Source organism: Leguminivora glycinivorella, chromosome 7 (assembly GCF_023078275.1).
Source record: "Leguminivora glycinivorella isolate SPB_JAAS2020 chromosome 7, LegGlyc_1.1, whole genome shotgun sequence".
Taxonomy (NCBI): domain Eukaryota; kingdom Metazoa; phylum Arthropoda; class Insecta; order Lepidoptera; family Tortricidae; genus Leguminivora; species Leguminivora glycinivorella.
The window spans coordinates 13,351,511-13,367,280 of record NC_062977.1 but is presented as its reverse complement, the minus strand read 5'-3'; the positions used below and the strand labels follow the sequence as shown (position 1 = coordinate 13,367,280).

The 15,770-nt window shown below is 38.3% G+C and overlaps 1 protein-coding gene across 1 annotated transcript; it reads left to right on the top strand.

The window, feature by feature from the left end:
* Positions 1-14,407: 14,407 nt before the first annotated feature.
* On the top strand, positions 14,408-15,736 carry LOC125228131 (malectin-A). The gene has a single exon (XM_048132588.1). The coding sequence runs from the start codon at positions 14,589-14,591 to the stop codon at positions 15,408-15,410; it is 822 nt and encodes a 273-aa protein (XP_047988545.1). The 5' UTR covers positions 14,408-14,588; the 3' UTR covers positions 15,411-15,736.
* Positions 15,737-15,770: the final 34 nt, after the last annotated feature.

The window sequence follows — 15,770 nt, the reverse complement described above, 5'->3', positions numbered from 1 at the left end:
TGTTCGGTGTGGCGAACACTGCCAGCTAATCAAGAATTAAAAGTGTGAAATAATTTGCTGTATAAATGTTAAGAAACATACAAATTTTTCGTAGAAAATGAACATAAAAGTATTGTCTACACTTTGTGTGCCCTTTTTGTACTTTGTGACCCCGAAACTAGACCTCCTTCGTAATGTTGACACCGAATATCCGATACTCTTGGACACGGTAAGGGGAATGTCCTGGAATTTAGGCGCTATGTTATGTCAAATGGGGTTTTATATGCGGAAAATGTGCAAAACTTCTTACTGGGGTTCAACTAGACGAGATTATGTTTACTCAACTCGGATACCTGCTCAAGAGAGGCATCGATTTGAGACACAAGTTGCATTCTGCTTTCCAAAACCTGCTCACGATAGGCATTTGCACGACCTGTGTACTGGCTATCATCTGTGCTGTCATCCGCATAGCAGCAATAGATATTGCTAGTTTCTAGCTTATCATTGATATGAAGGATGAACAGGGTCGGTGATAGGATAGATCCTTGGGGCACACCTCCGTTAATGGGCCGGTTTTCTGAGTATTGATCGTCGATGAAAATTGAAATGCTTCACCCAGGTAGAAAGCTGGCGACCCACGTGCAAAGCCTTTCTGGGAACCCGTACGAGGGTAGCTTGGGGAGATGCGTCTTATGATAAACTCTATCAAAAACCTTAGGTAGCGATATCTAGGCTAACTGCCAGTACCTCTCCCTTGTTCTCAATGGCGGGCCCAACTATAAGTATACCAAAAGATCACCATCGCCACGACCATGGCGGAAGCCGTATTGCCGGTCACTATAATCTGGTGTTCTTCAGGTACGCCAAGAGCTGGTTATTAACCACTTACTTCATTGCCTTGGAGAGAAGAGAGGTTCTCTCATCTGGGCCTCAATGGGCCGTCGGTGTGTAGGGTTTGTGCGATCACCCTTCTTTGCGGTTAGATGGACTGAAGTAGTCTTTCAGGATGACGAGCATTTACCTGAGCAGTATGAATGCCAAAAAAAGCGAATTAAAACGGGGGATAAGCTCCGCAGCGCACGTTTTCAGCACAATAGCTGGAATACCCTCAGGCCCATTGGACTTATTGACACCGAGGGCAAAAAGTGCATGCCTAACTACACTTTGAGTGAAGCGAACCTCGGATGAGAGTATTGAGAATTTTTTACTTGGATGAATGATAATGGATGAATCTACTCTTAGAAAGTATTTTTGGGGAAGAGGGAAAAAGAAAAGGGGTCTGAATCCTCGCTGTAGGACCTTCCTGATGCACATCCATCGCGGTTCAACACGCGCGGTAACGCGGCGAGAACAGGGATAGGTACTTTTGCATCGGGATGTGCGTAATTAGGTTAGAGTTAGCTAATAATTTTTTTTTATTTAGACGTCATATTAATGTAATTTAATTTACTCTTGTGCTCTTTTGTGAAATAAAAATTTGGTATAAGGTCCACCGATAAGTTGGCAATGTTCGTCACACCGAACATGCAACCCTGGAATTCAAACACTGCGTAACTGGCGGTGTTCGCCACACCGAACATGCAACAAACCTACTATTTCACTGTGAAGATGGCAGTGTTCGGTACCACGAACATGACTTTTTAAGTGTCACTGTCACTAAATTAAGACTTACACTAAACTAGAAACTCTTTAGTACGATTAATTACCTCATTGGTAACCGATAAATGTCGTTTTTATTAATGTGGCACCATAAAAATCTAATAAAATGTCATAAATAACTTGATTATACTTCGCGGTTGCCGTCTTGCCGCGATTTTGCGTGCACTGCTGACATACGAATATTGTGACAGTAATGAATTAATTTTCTACCAATTAAAACAATACAATGCTACAATTTGAGTCGAAAGAAATATAAAAAAAGACGAAAATGTGACCAGTAGATTTTTTTGAAATGTATGTTCGCCACAGCGAACACTGTTTAATTAAGGGCTAAGTATTTTTATTTCACAATAAAACTTAAAAACGTTATTGAACATTAGCGTGCAACCTATGTACTTATGTACGAAAGGTAAAAAGATATTTCAGAAAAAACAAGTTAAGTACTTAGTTACCTATTCAATTTTGATAAAAAAAATACTAAACAAACCTCTAGTTTATCTAAATCAGGCATGTATTTTCAGAACTAAATATGTAGGCTTTAGGTAACTATTATACATAAACAAATAGGCACCACTTTAATATTAAAGAATATGTTTTTATTTTTTGTACGACTAAGAAACCTTTACAATCTTTACATACAAATAACTTGATAAAACATCGGAAGTTAATTTAGCTTATAAGATACCTCTTTATTGAAGAGGAAGTCAAAATAAAATCCTTATATAAGTATACATGTAAAATATGAATGAGATATAATTATAACATGATATCATGATAAATAATAGTACATTACATCAGAGGCCGGGAAAATGAGGATTTCCGGCCAAGTGGGTATATAAGGCCGAGCGAGCGTGCGAGCGAGGCCGATAGAGTCAATTTTATATACCATAAATACGAGGCCGGGAATCCGTTTTCACGCCGAGGCATGTATAGTGCTTTTCTCAAACATACAATGAAATAAAAAAAAATGCTCTAAAGGACAATATTTTATAAAAAAAAGTTACTTTGCAGGCCTAGGCCTAAAAAATAATATGAAATCCCTTTACAGTCCTCTCGAGTTGTTGCGCCCAAAAAGCGATACTTCCCAGCCCATTTTAAGGAACGTAAAGACAATATTTCATTGCATGTTTGAGAAAAGATCGTTATCAAGGTGCACTTTTCATGGCAGATGGCAGATGGTACGGTTGGCAAAAAAAAACTTACATTTAAATATTCACTGGTGGATAGCGTCAAAAAATTGCGTGCAGTATTTTAAAGAGATAAATTACCATCCTGTAACTTCTGTCAACGTAGAAAGGTAATTTAGTTATTTAAAACGGATTTTTTCTAATATCGACGTGAACGATTGACAGCTAAGTTTGTTGAACAAATTTCAGTTATTTATTCATATTTTGTTGAGTATACAGTATGTAAACCAACGAAAACCATTTACTGAAGCCTGTTAATATTTAAGTTACACAGAGCAACTTTTACTATGGGACCAACACCCAAAACGCGAAATAAAAATTTACTCTCCCATAGGAAATACTTACTATAAAATAAAACTACCTATGAAACTGTCAGAAGATATTTTCGTGATTTCGGGGTTGATCCCATAGTAAAAGTTTCTCAGTATCACCTGGACATTTACGGGTTACAGTAAATGGTTTTCGTTAGTTTACATACTGTATAATGTTTTAATACTTGTGTATTTGTTTTTTTGCCAACCATACTCTGCCACCAATACAGCACGCTGATAACGATCTTTAATGATAAAGCACTCTTCAATATTTTATGCTCCCTTATTACCTCGCTCTTTGCTCGATATAAAGTAAATAACTAAAATGTTTTATGCCCATAAACGAGAGGGCAGAAAATAAGATTTTTTCAATACCCAAGTGAATTAGGAACTGTCGTATATATTTTTCGCTATACCACGCTATACATATATCCTAAGCAGATTTATGGCTACGAAATAGAAACACATTTTAGGTTAGTAAATATGTTATATCTACAAAGAAGTGAATAGTTTTTTGCTAACAAATGCTAGCATCATTTCAAGCCCAATAAGTACCTATAGGTATATTTTATTATTTAAGTAATAGGCAATACTAGTCGATTAGTATATACTTATTTAGGTACAGATGTATGTATGACATTATTAAGGTAGAAACGTATCGTTAAAATCAACAGAATATGTTTTATTCCCACCGTTATGTCTACAAAACAACAACCAAAAATAATGGCGAATAACAAGTTTGTCTAACAATTACCATCGCCCTACGAAGGCTATATACCGAATGACTGAGGGACAAATACCTAGAAAACACACAGTCCTTTATTGGCAAACAGTAGTACATAATAATAAAAAAAAAAAATAGGTCCTTAAATAAAACTACAAACTAAAACTAAAATCTAAACTTATAAATAAACTATAAATAAAAGACTTGCCCCAAATCGCCGTCCACTGGCAAGCTGGCAACGTGCCCAGAAGGCTGGCAGCATTGCCACGTTGTAGGCAATGCTGATCCGCTGTGCCAGATATGACCCAGCCCTCTGGTCACGTGTCAATTCCACAAGCTTGCGGCTGCATTCTTTGAAGACCCTGTGGGCGCCTTCCCCCCAGGGCCCCAGGGTCTCAACCCCAAACGGCTCAAATATGCAACCACTATTAATGGTTGCATACTTGCGCCGCTTGAGGAGTTCCGCCTAGAAAACAGGTGATTAAATTAATATTTTTGATTGGTACATAGTACTTATAGATAAATATGTATGTAGGTACGTATACATATACATACATACATAAAGTCACTCACACCTATATTCCTAGTACATAGTTTCGGTGTAGTAATGGGGTTAGCAGATCATAAGAAACCGCTCAAGTTTCAGTGTGATTCTTGGTAATTAAGGGGGATGAAAGAGAACAAAATTGTGACAGGATGCTGGTCTATCGCCCATACGACAATTCAAGCCAGCCATTACCACAGTCGACTTCTACGATACCCACGAGACGAAGTTGCTGTCAGCTCCAAAGTATGTACCTACATAAATATAAACATGGGAAAAATATCTGGACCGATCTTGTTTGTAGAACCATAAAACATCGTGTCACATATTATTGCGGCCTTCTAAGAGCAGCATATTCTTATTACCTCTATACTATAACTTCAAAACATAATGTCTATATGTAGAATTCGTAGTTTAAATGATTGTACATACATATCAAATATCAAATATCTTTATTTTGCATAAAATATGGTACACAAGGTGGACCTAATATAATTTAGGACATGAATATTTCACCAGCAGCTAATATATATAATAAAATATCCTTACTAAAACAGGAAAACAAGGGAAAATGCGTTGTTTTACTTAAATATTTATCATGATGAACCATCCATTTTGATGATAGTTTCAAGAGTCCTGTTTTACATCGGTCTCCCCTAGTTGCAAGACTGAGCTGATGTTCAGAGTATTCCTGGTAACAATTGTTAAACAATAAGTATATTGTACTAGGTAGATGTAACCAGAGTATATGAAACTATTGCTACACGTACAGTGCACTAAATATTCAGTAAACAGCAAACTTCAGTTACCTAATACGAGTAGGTACCTTTGTTGTTTCAAAATAATGTAGGTAATAATGTAAAATGTAAGTACTTCACTTTGGAAAACAAAATTGTGATATTGCAATGATAGCTCGCAAGGCCGAACGATTTCAGGAAAACAATTAAACGACGTTTCGGTTTAACTATAGCTAAGTATATAATTAGTTCTTAGAAGCTTTGGTCTGTAGTCCCAACCCAATATATTTAGACGAAATGTAAATCACGCTGTCTTATCTCACACAGTCAAGTAACTTTTACTATTTACACACAAGTACCTAAAACGCTTCTAAAAACCCTACAATCTAGAGTACCTGACATTGCAGAATCAAGCCACCGCGATTCATCAATCATTAAAGATTTCGACAGCGATATGTATCGAGTCGACTTAACCACTCGTGCGTGGAAACAAATTCGCCATATCTACCTTTAACGCCCTTTACGAACAAGCGTTAATCGATACCTATAGAATTAGATTTGTCGCTGTTAGGGCAGGCAAACGTTTGTTTAATGTTGGGCAAGGTCGTCGCGTTTGACGCCAATATAAATGGGTTGTTCTAATCACTTGTAAACAGCTAAGTCTAGTCGCTTAATTAAATATTAAGAGCGGACATGTGATCCAGGGAACTGAAGCTCTAACCTCCTGAAAATCGGATCCTGAAATCCTCGGACCCTTCGAAAATCGTACCTAACAGGGATAGTAGCTTTTACTTTAGTTAGAATTCATATTATTTATTGACATGTAAAAGTATGTGGAGTGTGCAATAAAGAGTATTGCATTGTATTGTAAAAGTGCCCCCGTGGTCTTGGCCTACGAGTATTTGCTGAATAAATGTTTTGAATTTTTGATTTTTTTTTTTTATAAAACTCTTCCGCACACACTACTTAAATAGAGCGTCTTTTAAGTATTGGCGCTGGCGTAGAGTCAATGTAATGGAAAATGACGTTCCTGTTACTGGCCCAGGATCTCTAGAAGAATGTCATATGTGTGGTCGCGTTTTACACTTAGTGCGTTTTCACACTATCCGATCCGATATCGGATGTCGGAAGGATTTCAAAGGCAAAAATCAAAGACGGCGGCTTAATTGCATGGGATATCGGTCCTACATCCCATATCGGATCGGATAATGTGAAAACGCACTTAACCTTAATATATACTTATCATTATATTGTGGTGTAGGCGAGAGGCTGGCAACCTGTCACTGCAATGCCACAGTTTCGTTTTCTTTTAACCCCTTATTTGCCAAGAGTGGCCCTGAAGCTTTAGTAGTTTCATGTGCTCTGCCTACCCCTTTATGGGATACAGGCGTGATTGTATGTATGTATGTATGTATACTTATCATACCTACTAAGTCTTAACATAAAAGCTCCTTGAGTTAGTGTGTAATTGTATATATTGTAGAAACTAGTTATAAAAAAAATTGGTACACCCCACCGCCGGGGTCCATGTGTAAATATCCATAATTTGTAACATCTACGAGTATGTAAGTACCATGGTTTGCAATAAAGATCTTACTTACTTGCTTACTTTAATTGTTCCTCCCACCACCCTCTTGAATATCCCCTATAACATTTTCATGCTTTTCGATGTTATAGTCTAGTGGTTTTAATAAGTGACTCACGCTTATTGTATGGAACAACAGCTAAAATCATGTTTGCTAAGAGCCTAAGCTCGGAGAAGCTAGTGAGAGGTGGTTCTAATTATGAATTATCCTTTGGCTAGCAATCCACTTTCCCGCGCTCAAGCGTTGGGAATATAAGTAGTAGGTACAGCCACTTTACGGTTTGTTTTCGTTGTCACTTAATTCGTGTTAATGAATGTGTTATCCGTTGAGCAAGCATGTGTTTAATGTATAACGTTGTTGTTTGACTTAATGCCCGGTTGGTGCGATTAAAGAACCCCCGCAGACCCGACTATTTTACCGAAACATTATTGTCACTTTTGGTCAGATATAGCTTTATCAAAATGGTTATTCTCAAGTACTTTACCTATTTACCTAAGTACGACTCGTTTCAGATCCATACCTAATGTCATTCAGAAGTGACCCACAATCTTTCAAATATTGTCCATACACACATAGTACATCGAGATAAATGGTGACTGATTTTCAGGAGTGGAGTGGATGAAAATTTTTACCCGACGTAAGTACATCATACATAAACTATTCTTCCACGTATCTGAAAATGAACCGGATACATCATTAAGGTCATCGACGGCTTATTTACGTATTGTTTCAGGGAACAAGCATCCACTAATGAATATAGCAGCATATTGATTGAACTACGATTTTCATACTTATGTAAACAGATTACCGCTACCGGCTACGTCGAACAGAAAAACTAGTATACAGGTAACGGACCCAATCATGGACAGTTTAAGATAAAATTTTGCCTATTTTTGATATGATGCTAAGAGTGTTAAAATTTGAATATCTTATCCTTCTTTTACATTTCAAGCGTATTGCAGAATAGATACTCCTATTGGTTTCTTCATAGTTAACAAATTAAAACGAGGTGTTTTTTCTCCAATCATGGACGTCAGTTCTCCAGTAATGGATCCCCCATTATGGACAGTGAAATAAGCTTAAAATTTTACTTTTAAAGCCAACTGACACTCAATGAGTCAATTTTATATACCCAAATAAAAATAGTTTGGGTTATTTTAACATAGGATTGTTTCTTGTAAATTTTGGTTTCGTAAATTGTTCCTTGTCCATCGTAGGAGGTAGGTGCAGTTTTGCGGTTCCAGTTATGGACACTCGCAAAATTAACACTATTTATTTATACCTTTGGAGTAACAAACCAGTATGTTTTATACCTTATCTCATGGTTATTGCATGGTAAGTAAAACTCATTCAAGTTTACACTGAGTATTATTTTTTTATTACTTAATTTATAAATTAACTCAACTCTTTTAGCGACATTACTAAGAATTCGTTCTGATATTTTTTTTTCAGTAAACGAATGACTTTTATCTTGCCACCAATTCCTTCAGAAATAACTGAATTATATGAAACTTCAAAATTAAGCAGCTCTATGACTCTTGTTTATGGTACAATGCCGTCAGTTTTTAGATACTTAAATAATAGTATTTTATGCAACTGGTGGTTAAAAGAGGTCAAAAAACCGGCCAAGAGCGTGTCGGGCCACGCTCAGTGTAGGGTTCCGTAGTTTTCCGTATTTTTCTCAAAAACTACTAAACCTATGAAGTTCAAAATAATTTTCCTAGAAAGTCTTTATAAATTTCTACTTTTGTGATTTTTTTCATATTTTTTAAACATATGGTTCAAAAGTTAGAGGGGGGGGGACGCACTTTTTTTTCCTTTAGGACCGATTATTTCCGAAAATATTAATATTATCAAAAAACGATCTTAGTAAACCCTTATTCATTTTCAAACACCTATCTAACGATATATCACACGTTGGGATTGGAATGAATAAAAATATCAGCCCCCACTTTACATGTAGGGGGGGTACCCTAATAAAACATTTTTTTCCATTTTTTATTTTTGCACTTTGTTGGCGTGATTGATATACATATTGGTACCAAATTTCAGCTTTCTAGTGCTAACGGTTACTGAGATTATCCGCGGACGGACGGACGGACGGACAGACAGACATGGCGAAACTATAAGGGTTCCTAGTTGACTACGGAACCCTAAAAAGGTGAGTGGCGTGGGTAACAATTTGAGGCGAAGCCGAAAATTTTTAATAAAGACGCCACGAGCATTTTTTGGCTCAGTTAAACACCGTTGCATAAGTACAATATTTTTTCTACGACCAAGCACTTACATTGAAAGAAAATTATAAATTCAACAAATACCTACTTTCAGTCATCTTAGTTATCTAGTGGACCGTCTACCATTTTGAATATGCAGTTTGAGTGCAAACATGAAAGTAAAACTGTCTATGGTATGGTTCTCTGAAGCCTGGCCACTAAGACGAATCGAGTTCTCATACATTTGAATGCGATTCGACGCGTCGCCAATGAACGCAGCAGAAAACGAACGAGACTCGACTCTGCGAATGCCGGGCTTTATCTGACATTCTAAGGTTGGCAACAATGTATTTCATACAATATTTTAATATTCTACGATAAAGTGATTGGTTTGTTAAGTTGGTAGTAATGTGTTACAGAACTTTAACAGCTATATCGTGCTACTGCTACAAAATGTTTTCAGGGTAGAGACTAGATAGACTTGTCCTGACATCTTTTATGTAGGGTTTTAAAGTTCTATGCACGACCTTGTAACTCACGAATAACAGTACGCGAGTAGAAAAAATAAATAAATAAATATTATATATAGGGCATTCTTATACACAGATTGACTGAGGCCCACGGTAAGCTCAAGAAGGCTTGTGTTGTGGGTTGTGGGTACTCAGACAACGATACTTATTTTTAAGGATTTGTGTTTTTTTGTCCATAATGGCATCACCGTCCATTATAGGGTATTTTACATTAAGTACACACTTTGGCCAGTAAGGTACGTAACTACCTATGTAAGCTACTATTACATTAGGTACATATTTATGATGCTTTTTTCCGCAAGTCCGCAAAGTACAACATTACTCGTCAGGTCGATACTTCAAAAGGTCATATTATATGTACTGTAAAACGTGTGAAGAGGGAATCATACCTCATGTCGATTTATTTCCTTTGGTCATGTTTTAATGGCAAATTAAAATACCGAGACAATCTGCCTTTGTATTGAAAAAGCACAAGTTACCGGCGCACCTTATTAGGTACAGGCGAATGGCAATATCATTAATGTTTAATTAATTCATTCGAACTACGAGTTCAATCAAATAATGGGAGAACTAATTAGATTGTCGTGGAATGAAGTCAAACATATGTACCTGAATAATATAGACTTTAAAGCTGAATGCTGACGTGTAAATGAGTGGTCTAAGTCCCTGAAGCATAGTTTGGCCGCTTAACGATCTGGCTGGCCTCACATACATTAGGCATAGGTACTAGTTGCTACGTTTATTAAGGCTTCATTTATTTTTATTTCGACTTCATATGAATAAATTATAGCTAATCACAGGGCTATCAGATTTTACGTAACTATATAAACAGTACATAAAAATACAACATATTATTATGTAGTTCCTACGTGTCATGGTCCGTAAAGGTGACGATGCAGATTCATTTTTGCTTGAGATCTCACTATCTCCACAGAATATATAATAGTACAAGTACAGAAGGCCCACTGCTTTGATGTTCACAAAATGCCGCCTTTTTAAATGCCTACAAAATTCTAACAAAGAAATGAGCCGCACGTGCGCAGGGTCGGACGATAGGGTTGCCTATGGATTAAAACGAATTAATAATCAGATAAAATGTTATACTATTATAGTCAAGTTTTGGGTACTCTCTAGGTATATATACAGTATTCATATATTTTTGTTTAAGTCCCAACATCGCAAGCATTATTGAACTTTTCCGTGGGATAATCAATAGTAGATCTTTGTAAGATTGTACTATTTTATTCATGATGGCTTCTTAACTAAGCATTATTAGCCATTCCACACGCGGACATCCCATATGAACCTTAAAAAGTATTTGCGACGTAAAGTAACAACGGAAAGTACGAACGTGCATTCCGTGAGAACGCGTGCCACCCCTGATTAGGCCGCGAACTCGCGGCCGCCAGCATGTACTTGTAGCGCGGCGATAGAATCGCGGAGTGAGCCGCCCCTGCTATCTCTAGATTGGCTGATGACTTGAGGCTGATTCTATTTGTTCATTTTGTTAAATTTTACATATTGTTTTGTTAGAGTAATTAGAGTAATTTCGCGAGCGATTTCACGAAAGTGAGTCTCAATCAGTCAGTACGAGTAGGCAGGGCCGGATTAAGGGTAGAGCGAGTGGAGCGGCCGCTCTAGGCGCCACATGGTAGGGGGGCGCCAAAATCGAGAATGTCGAAAAATCCATACAAAAAATTATACATTGCGAAGGCGCGCACATAGCACAAAATGGCGAGAGAAGAATGGTCTTGAATGAATTCAGCTACCTATTGAAGATCTAAATTGTTGCACCACAATGCCAACATAATATACCAAAATTCATAAGGGCGCTATTGCTAGGGCGCCGTAAAAGGAGGAACCACTTTGTTGCGCGGTCGAACGACAGAGTTACGTCGCTATGCAAATGCAAAAATATGAGTCTATCTGACAGTCCAAAGCGGAGCTCATAAAGCCAAAGGAGCAAAACGTCTCAGATAGGCGCAATTTTGTACGAGTCACAGGAGATGATGAGAGAACTTTAAAGCACCAGGATCCCCGAGGGCACTTAGTGACAAAATACCGAAATGGGCATCCCGACGGTGACGATCGAGTCCGCAGTAAGTGTCTTAATTATCTCTTAGTATGAACTAATAAATTAAACTATAATTCTGATGGCGAAATATAAGGCCTAAAAGTCGGGAACATAAGCGCCCTGTGAAGTCAAAATACCCTAAAATATGCCAAAGAACGCAGCTCTGCAGGTAATCAAAGCTTGGATGCTCGTCTAGCGGGTTGAGTCTTAATAAATTTCTTCAATAAGAAAAAAATTCGCGCTCGCTTCGCTCGCGCTTACTATTTATATCAGTTATCTTCTAGCTATCTACTTAGGAAAAATTACGTGCTCGCGGCACTCGCGTTTTCATTTCGTCTGCTTTCCCGACTTGGTCACTATAGTACTCTATTTTGTTTGTTATTTAATGTACATGATATCCACATTCAGCCCCTCGCAACTATACTAGGGTGCGGCTGAGACTGTTTAACCCTTGGTCCCTTTTGTCCTCTGTGTGATGAAATCCATAAATTTTGTATTGCGCCAATCTTCACATTATGGCACTTCTAAATATGAAAAAATTTCGCGCTCGCTACGCTCGCGATTTTTTTTCTCCATTGTTAGACTTCCTGCCAAGGGCGCCCCAACTCAAACTCGCTCTACCCTGATCGAGTGCACGGGCCGGCACTGCGAGTAGGTATCGTAATAGGCGTGGCGTAGGTCCCTAAAACGAAATAATGTTACCAGTGAATTGAATACCTATGTAGGTAAGGTTTATTTCACGACTATTCTCTTGCAGCGCAAACTGTACCTATTTACGTAGTTAGTAACTATAATCATAGGATTGATGTATGTAACATACGTGCGCATCAAAATCAAACCTGGCCCCGTAGCCGAATGGCATTTCTCCGACGCCAAACGAAAGCGATACGCCGCTGGCTCTGTCGCGCCAATACGCAAGCGCGATAGAGATAGATATCTACTAGCGCTTCGTTTCGTGAGCGTTTCGTGAGCGATTGTGCCATTCGGCTAGCCACCCTGATTACGTACGTAGTTACTAAATTCAAATGAAACACATCAGCCCTTGCTGTGACAAGCTGACAAGCAATTGATAAGTAACTTAAAAGCATTCTCAAAATACCCGAGCACCCGACAAATAAAAGAAGTGCCCGTTCGGTCCATGAAATAAAACAGCTATTTTCACGGAATATTTATTCCTTTGACAAGACAGTACCTTTATTAACTCTCCATTCTTTTGCATCAGTGCCTACTTGTATTTATTGTGCATCGCAAAAGCGATTGAAAAAGGTCCTCCTCTTTTCCTCCTCCTCCGTCATATTGAGACACCCTATTATACGTTGAAGGTTGGTGTAGCGAAAAAAAAAATGTCTTTATCTTTTTTTATCCCGCTTCGCAGCGGATACTATAGATAGACTTAATTAAAAGAATTGTTTTTTAATGTTTTTATGAGACAGGAGGCAAACGAGCAAACAGATCGCCGCCGCCAATGAACACCCTATATAAACACCAGAAGAGTTGTCGGTGCGTTGCCGATCTTGGGATCTTTCGATTTGGTTTAGTTACGTAAAAAAAGTCTGCCAAGCAGTAATATCTTCTTAGTAGTTTCTTTCAGTGGAAAAAAACCGGCCAAGTGCGAGTCGGACTCGCCCACCGAGGGTTCTGTACAAACTTAAAGGCCGGCAACGCACCTCCAACACCTCTGGTGTTTCGGGTGTCCATGGGCGGCGGTGATCGCTTACCATCAGGCGACCTGTCTGCTCGTTTGCCTCCTATCCCATAAAAAAAACTTTCAATAGTTAAAATAATGTTACTCAAGATATTTAGTAATGTGACAGACGGACAGAGCGGCGCCATAAACCCCCTTTTGTTCCTTTTTGGTACGGAACCCTGAAAAGAGGCAAATTCAATTAATGTAGAGTCTGTTGGGAAAGAGAAGAGTCAGAGGAATTTATTAGACATTTCACGACTCTTCTCTTTCCGAACAGACAAACAGCAGGTTTAGCAGATGATGGCCGCGAGAGTATGTCGCCGCGAGGTAGACTACCCGTGACGTGTGATCTATCTCGCGGCGACATACTCTCGCGGCCATCATGTGCTAGGCCTACAGGGGCGAATGTTTATCGTCCTATAGCAAATTTAAATTTCGCCCGTTAAATTTGCCGCTTTTTTGTGTCTGAAATGTCCAAGGTATCCTTTTCTCTAGCACCCTAAAGAAAAGGATGCATATAGTATTCTTTGTTCTTATTTACTGACAGACTTGGTTGACAGAGTATACTTCACATACTTATTTCTACTAATGAAAGGGCTTAACATACTGTACCAGGCTTTTTGTGGCTGTGGCTGTATGTTAACGTAATTCCTTTGCGTGCTTCGTACTAAAAAATAATGGTCAATGTTTGATGTTACCAGTCTCGAGAATTTTCTATAAGACTGAGCACACACGGAGGCGACAGTTGCACGGCGACATTTTTTGTCTCTGTCTTGGACGCATGTAGTAACGACAGAGACAAAAAATGTCGCCGTGCAACTGTCGCCTCCGTGTGCGCCCAGGGTAAATTGACATAGAATGTAAAACAAAGTCTGTCTGTGAAAATGTAGGGGCTTAGCTTTAATTTCCATAGAAAATTTTAATCTCACTCCATTTTTCATTCCAACATGTAGGCTTCCCACAGACAGTCTTAAAAATTCATAATCTTAAAAAAAATTGTATGCAAATTGACACTGACAGATCTGTCAGTGTCTTGTCAGTGTCAGTTTGAACTGTCAGATTGCATACAATTTTTTTTTAAGATTATGAATTTTTAAGACTGTCTGAGGGAAGCCTTAGTTGAACGTCTATAATATGGGAATTTTATTTTTATTTCTAGCAACACCAATCGTTTGGTTTGGCATTGGCAAATTGCTCGAACGATCGTGTCTGTAAAATAATGCCGGCTCGGCTATTTACCTTTTTAAAACCATGCGAATTTTAATGAAAATGCGAATTAATATAGTGACATAATTGTGTATAAAAGCAAGGACTGTTTGCGCAAGTGACATTCGTAGTGAAGTTAATTTATTCAAAGATGAAAGTGTCTGACTCGTCATCAAAAATGAATTATCGGATTTTATGGTTTCTATCTGTACTTTCTTTAATAAAAAATGCAACCGGACTTGGTGAAATAATTTACGCAATCAACGCTGGCGGACCTGCGCACACTGACATATACGGTATTCATTATGAGAAAGATCCTTTGAACGGCAGAGTTGGCACTGCGTCCGACTACGGGAAACAGCTGGTAATGATTGGCAGAGCCAACCCAAAGGATGAGATTCTGTACCAGACAGAGCGCTATCACCACAGCACCTTCGGCTACGACATCCCAGCTAACAAAGACGGTGATTACGTGCTGGTTCTCAAGTTTAGCGAAGTGTACTTCAACGCTCCTAATATGAAAGTATTCGACGTAGTCCTTAACGGAGACCACACCATAGTAGCCGATTTAGACATTTTCGACAAAGTCGGTCGTGGAGTGGCGCATGATGAGTATATTCCATATTCTATTAAAAATGGTAAACTGTATTACAATGAGGAAGAATCTGATATTAGAGGAGGAAAAATAAAAGTTGAGTTTATTAAAGGTTACCGAGATAACCCAAAAATCAATGCTTTATATGTGATGAGAGGTACTATAGACGAAGTTCCTAAACTATCACCATTAGTTTGGCCTGACAACGAGGCAGAGGAGCCTAGAGATGAGGTAGAAGAGAAAACTACCCAGGCACGCCGGGCAAGTGGTCCTAAGCAGCCTGACCCTTACTCCATGGACGAGAGCTCGGTGCTCATACCCGTGTTCATTACTATTGGAGCCTTCGTACCCCTCCTCTTCTGTCTCTGCAAACTGTAGTCTCTCTTGTGTTTCATGTTGTTCTGTGTGACTAGGATCTTATGCACTATTATTAATTTTCATACATTGAGTATGCTATATGTTCTTAACTTATTGCCAATTATTGTTTTACATAATTTTATGTACATGAAACTGAACTGGCCAGGTGTCTTTCTATCCAAATGCCTTAAATAATACAATCATCTGAAAAAAAAAAAACAATCTTAAGACTTGCCATAATCATAGCATGGAATATTGAACTATACAATTATTATGGCATAACCGAGCAGGATGACTTATACTTCAAAAAGTGCATAGAAATTATGTAAATAAATAATATCCAGTTACATTTTGTTTCCTTTTCACTTCACACCATGTTAT

Coding starts and splice junctions, on each gene's coding strand:
- LOC125228131 (XM_048132588.1), top strand. CDS start 14,589: ATGAAAGTGTCTGACTCGTCATCAAAAATGAATTATCGGATTTTATGG.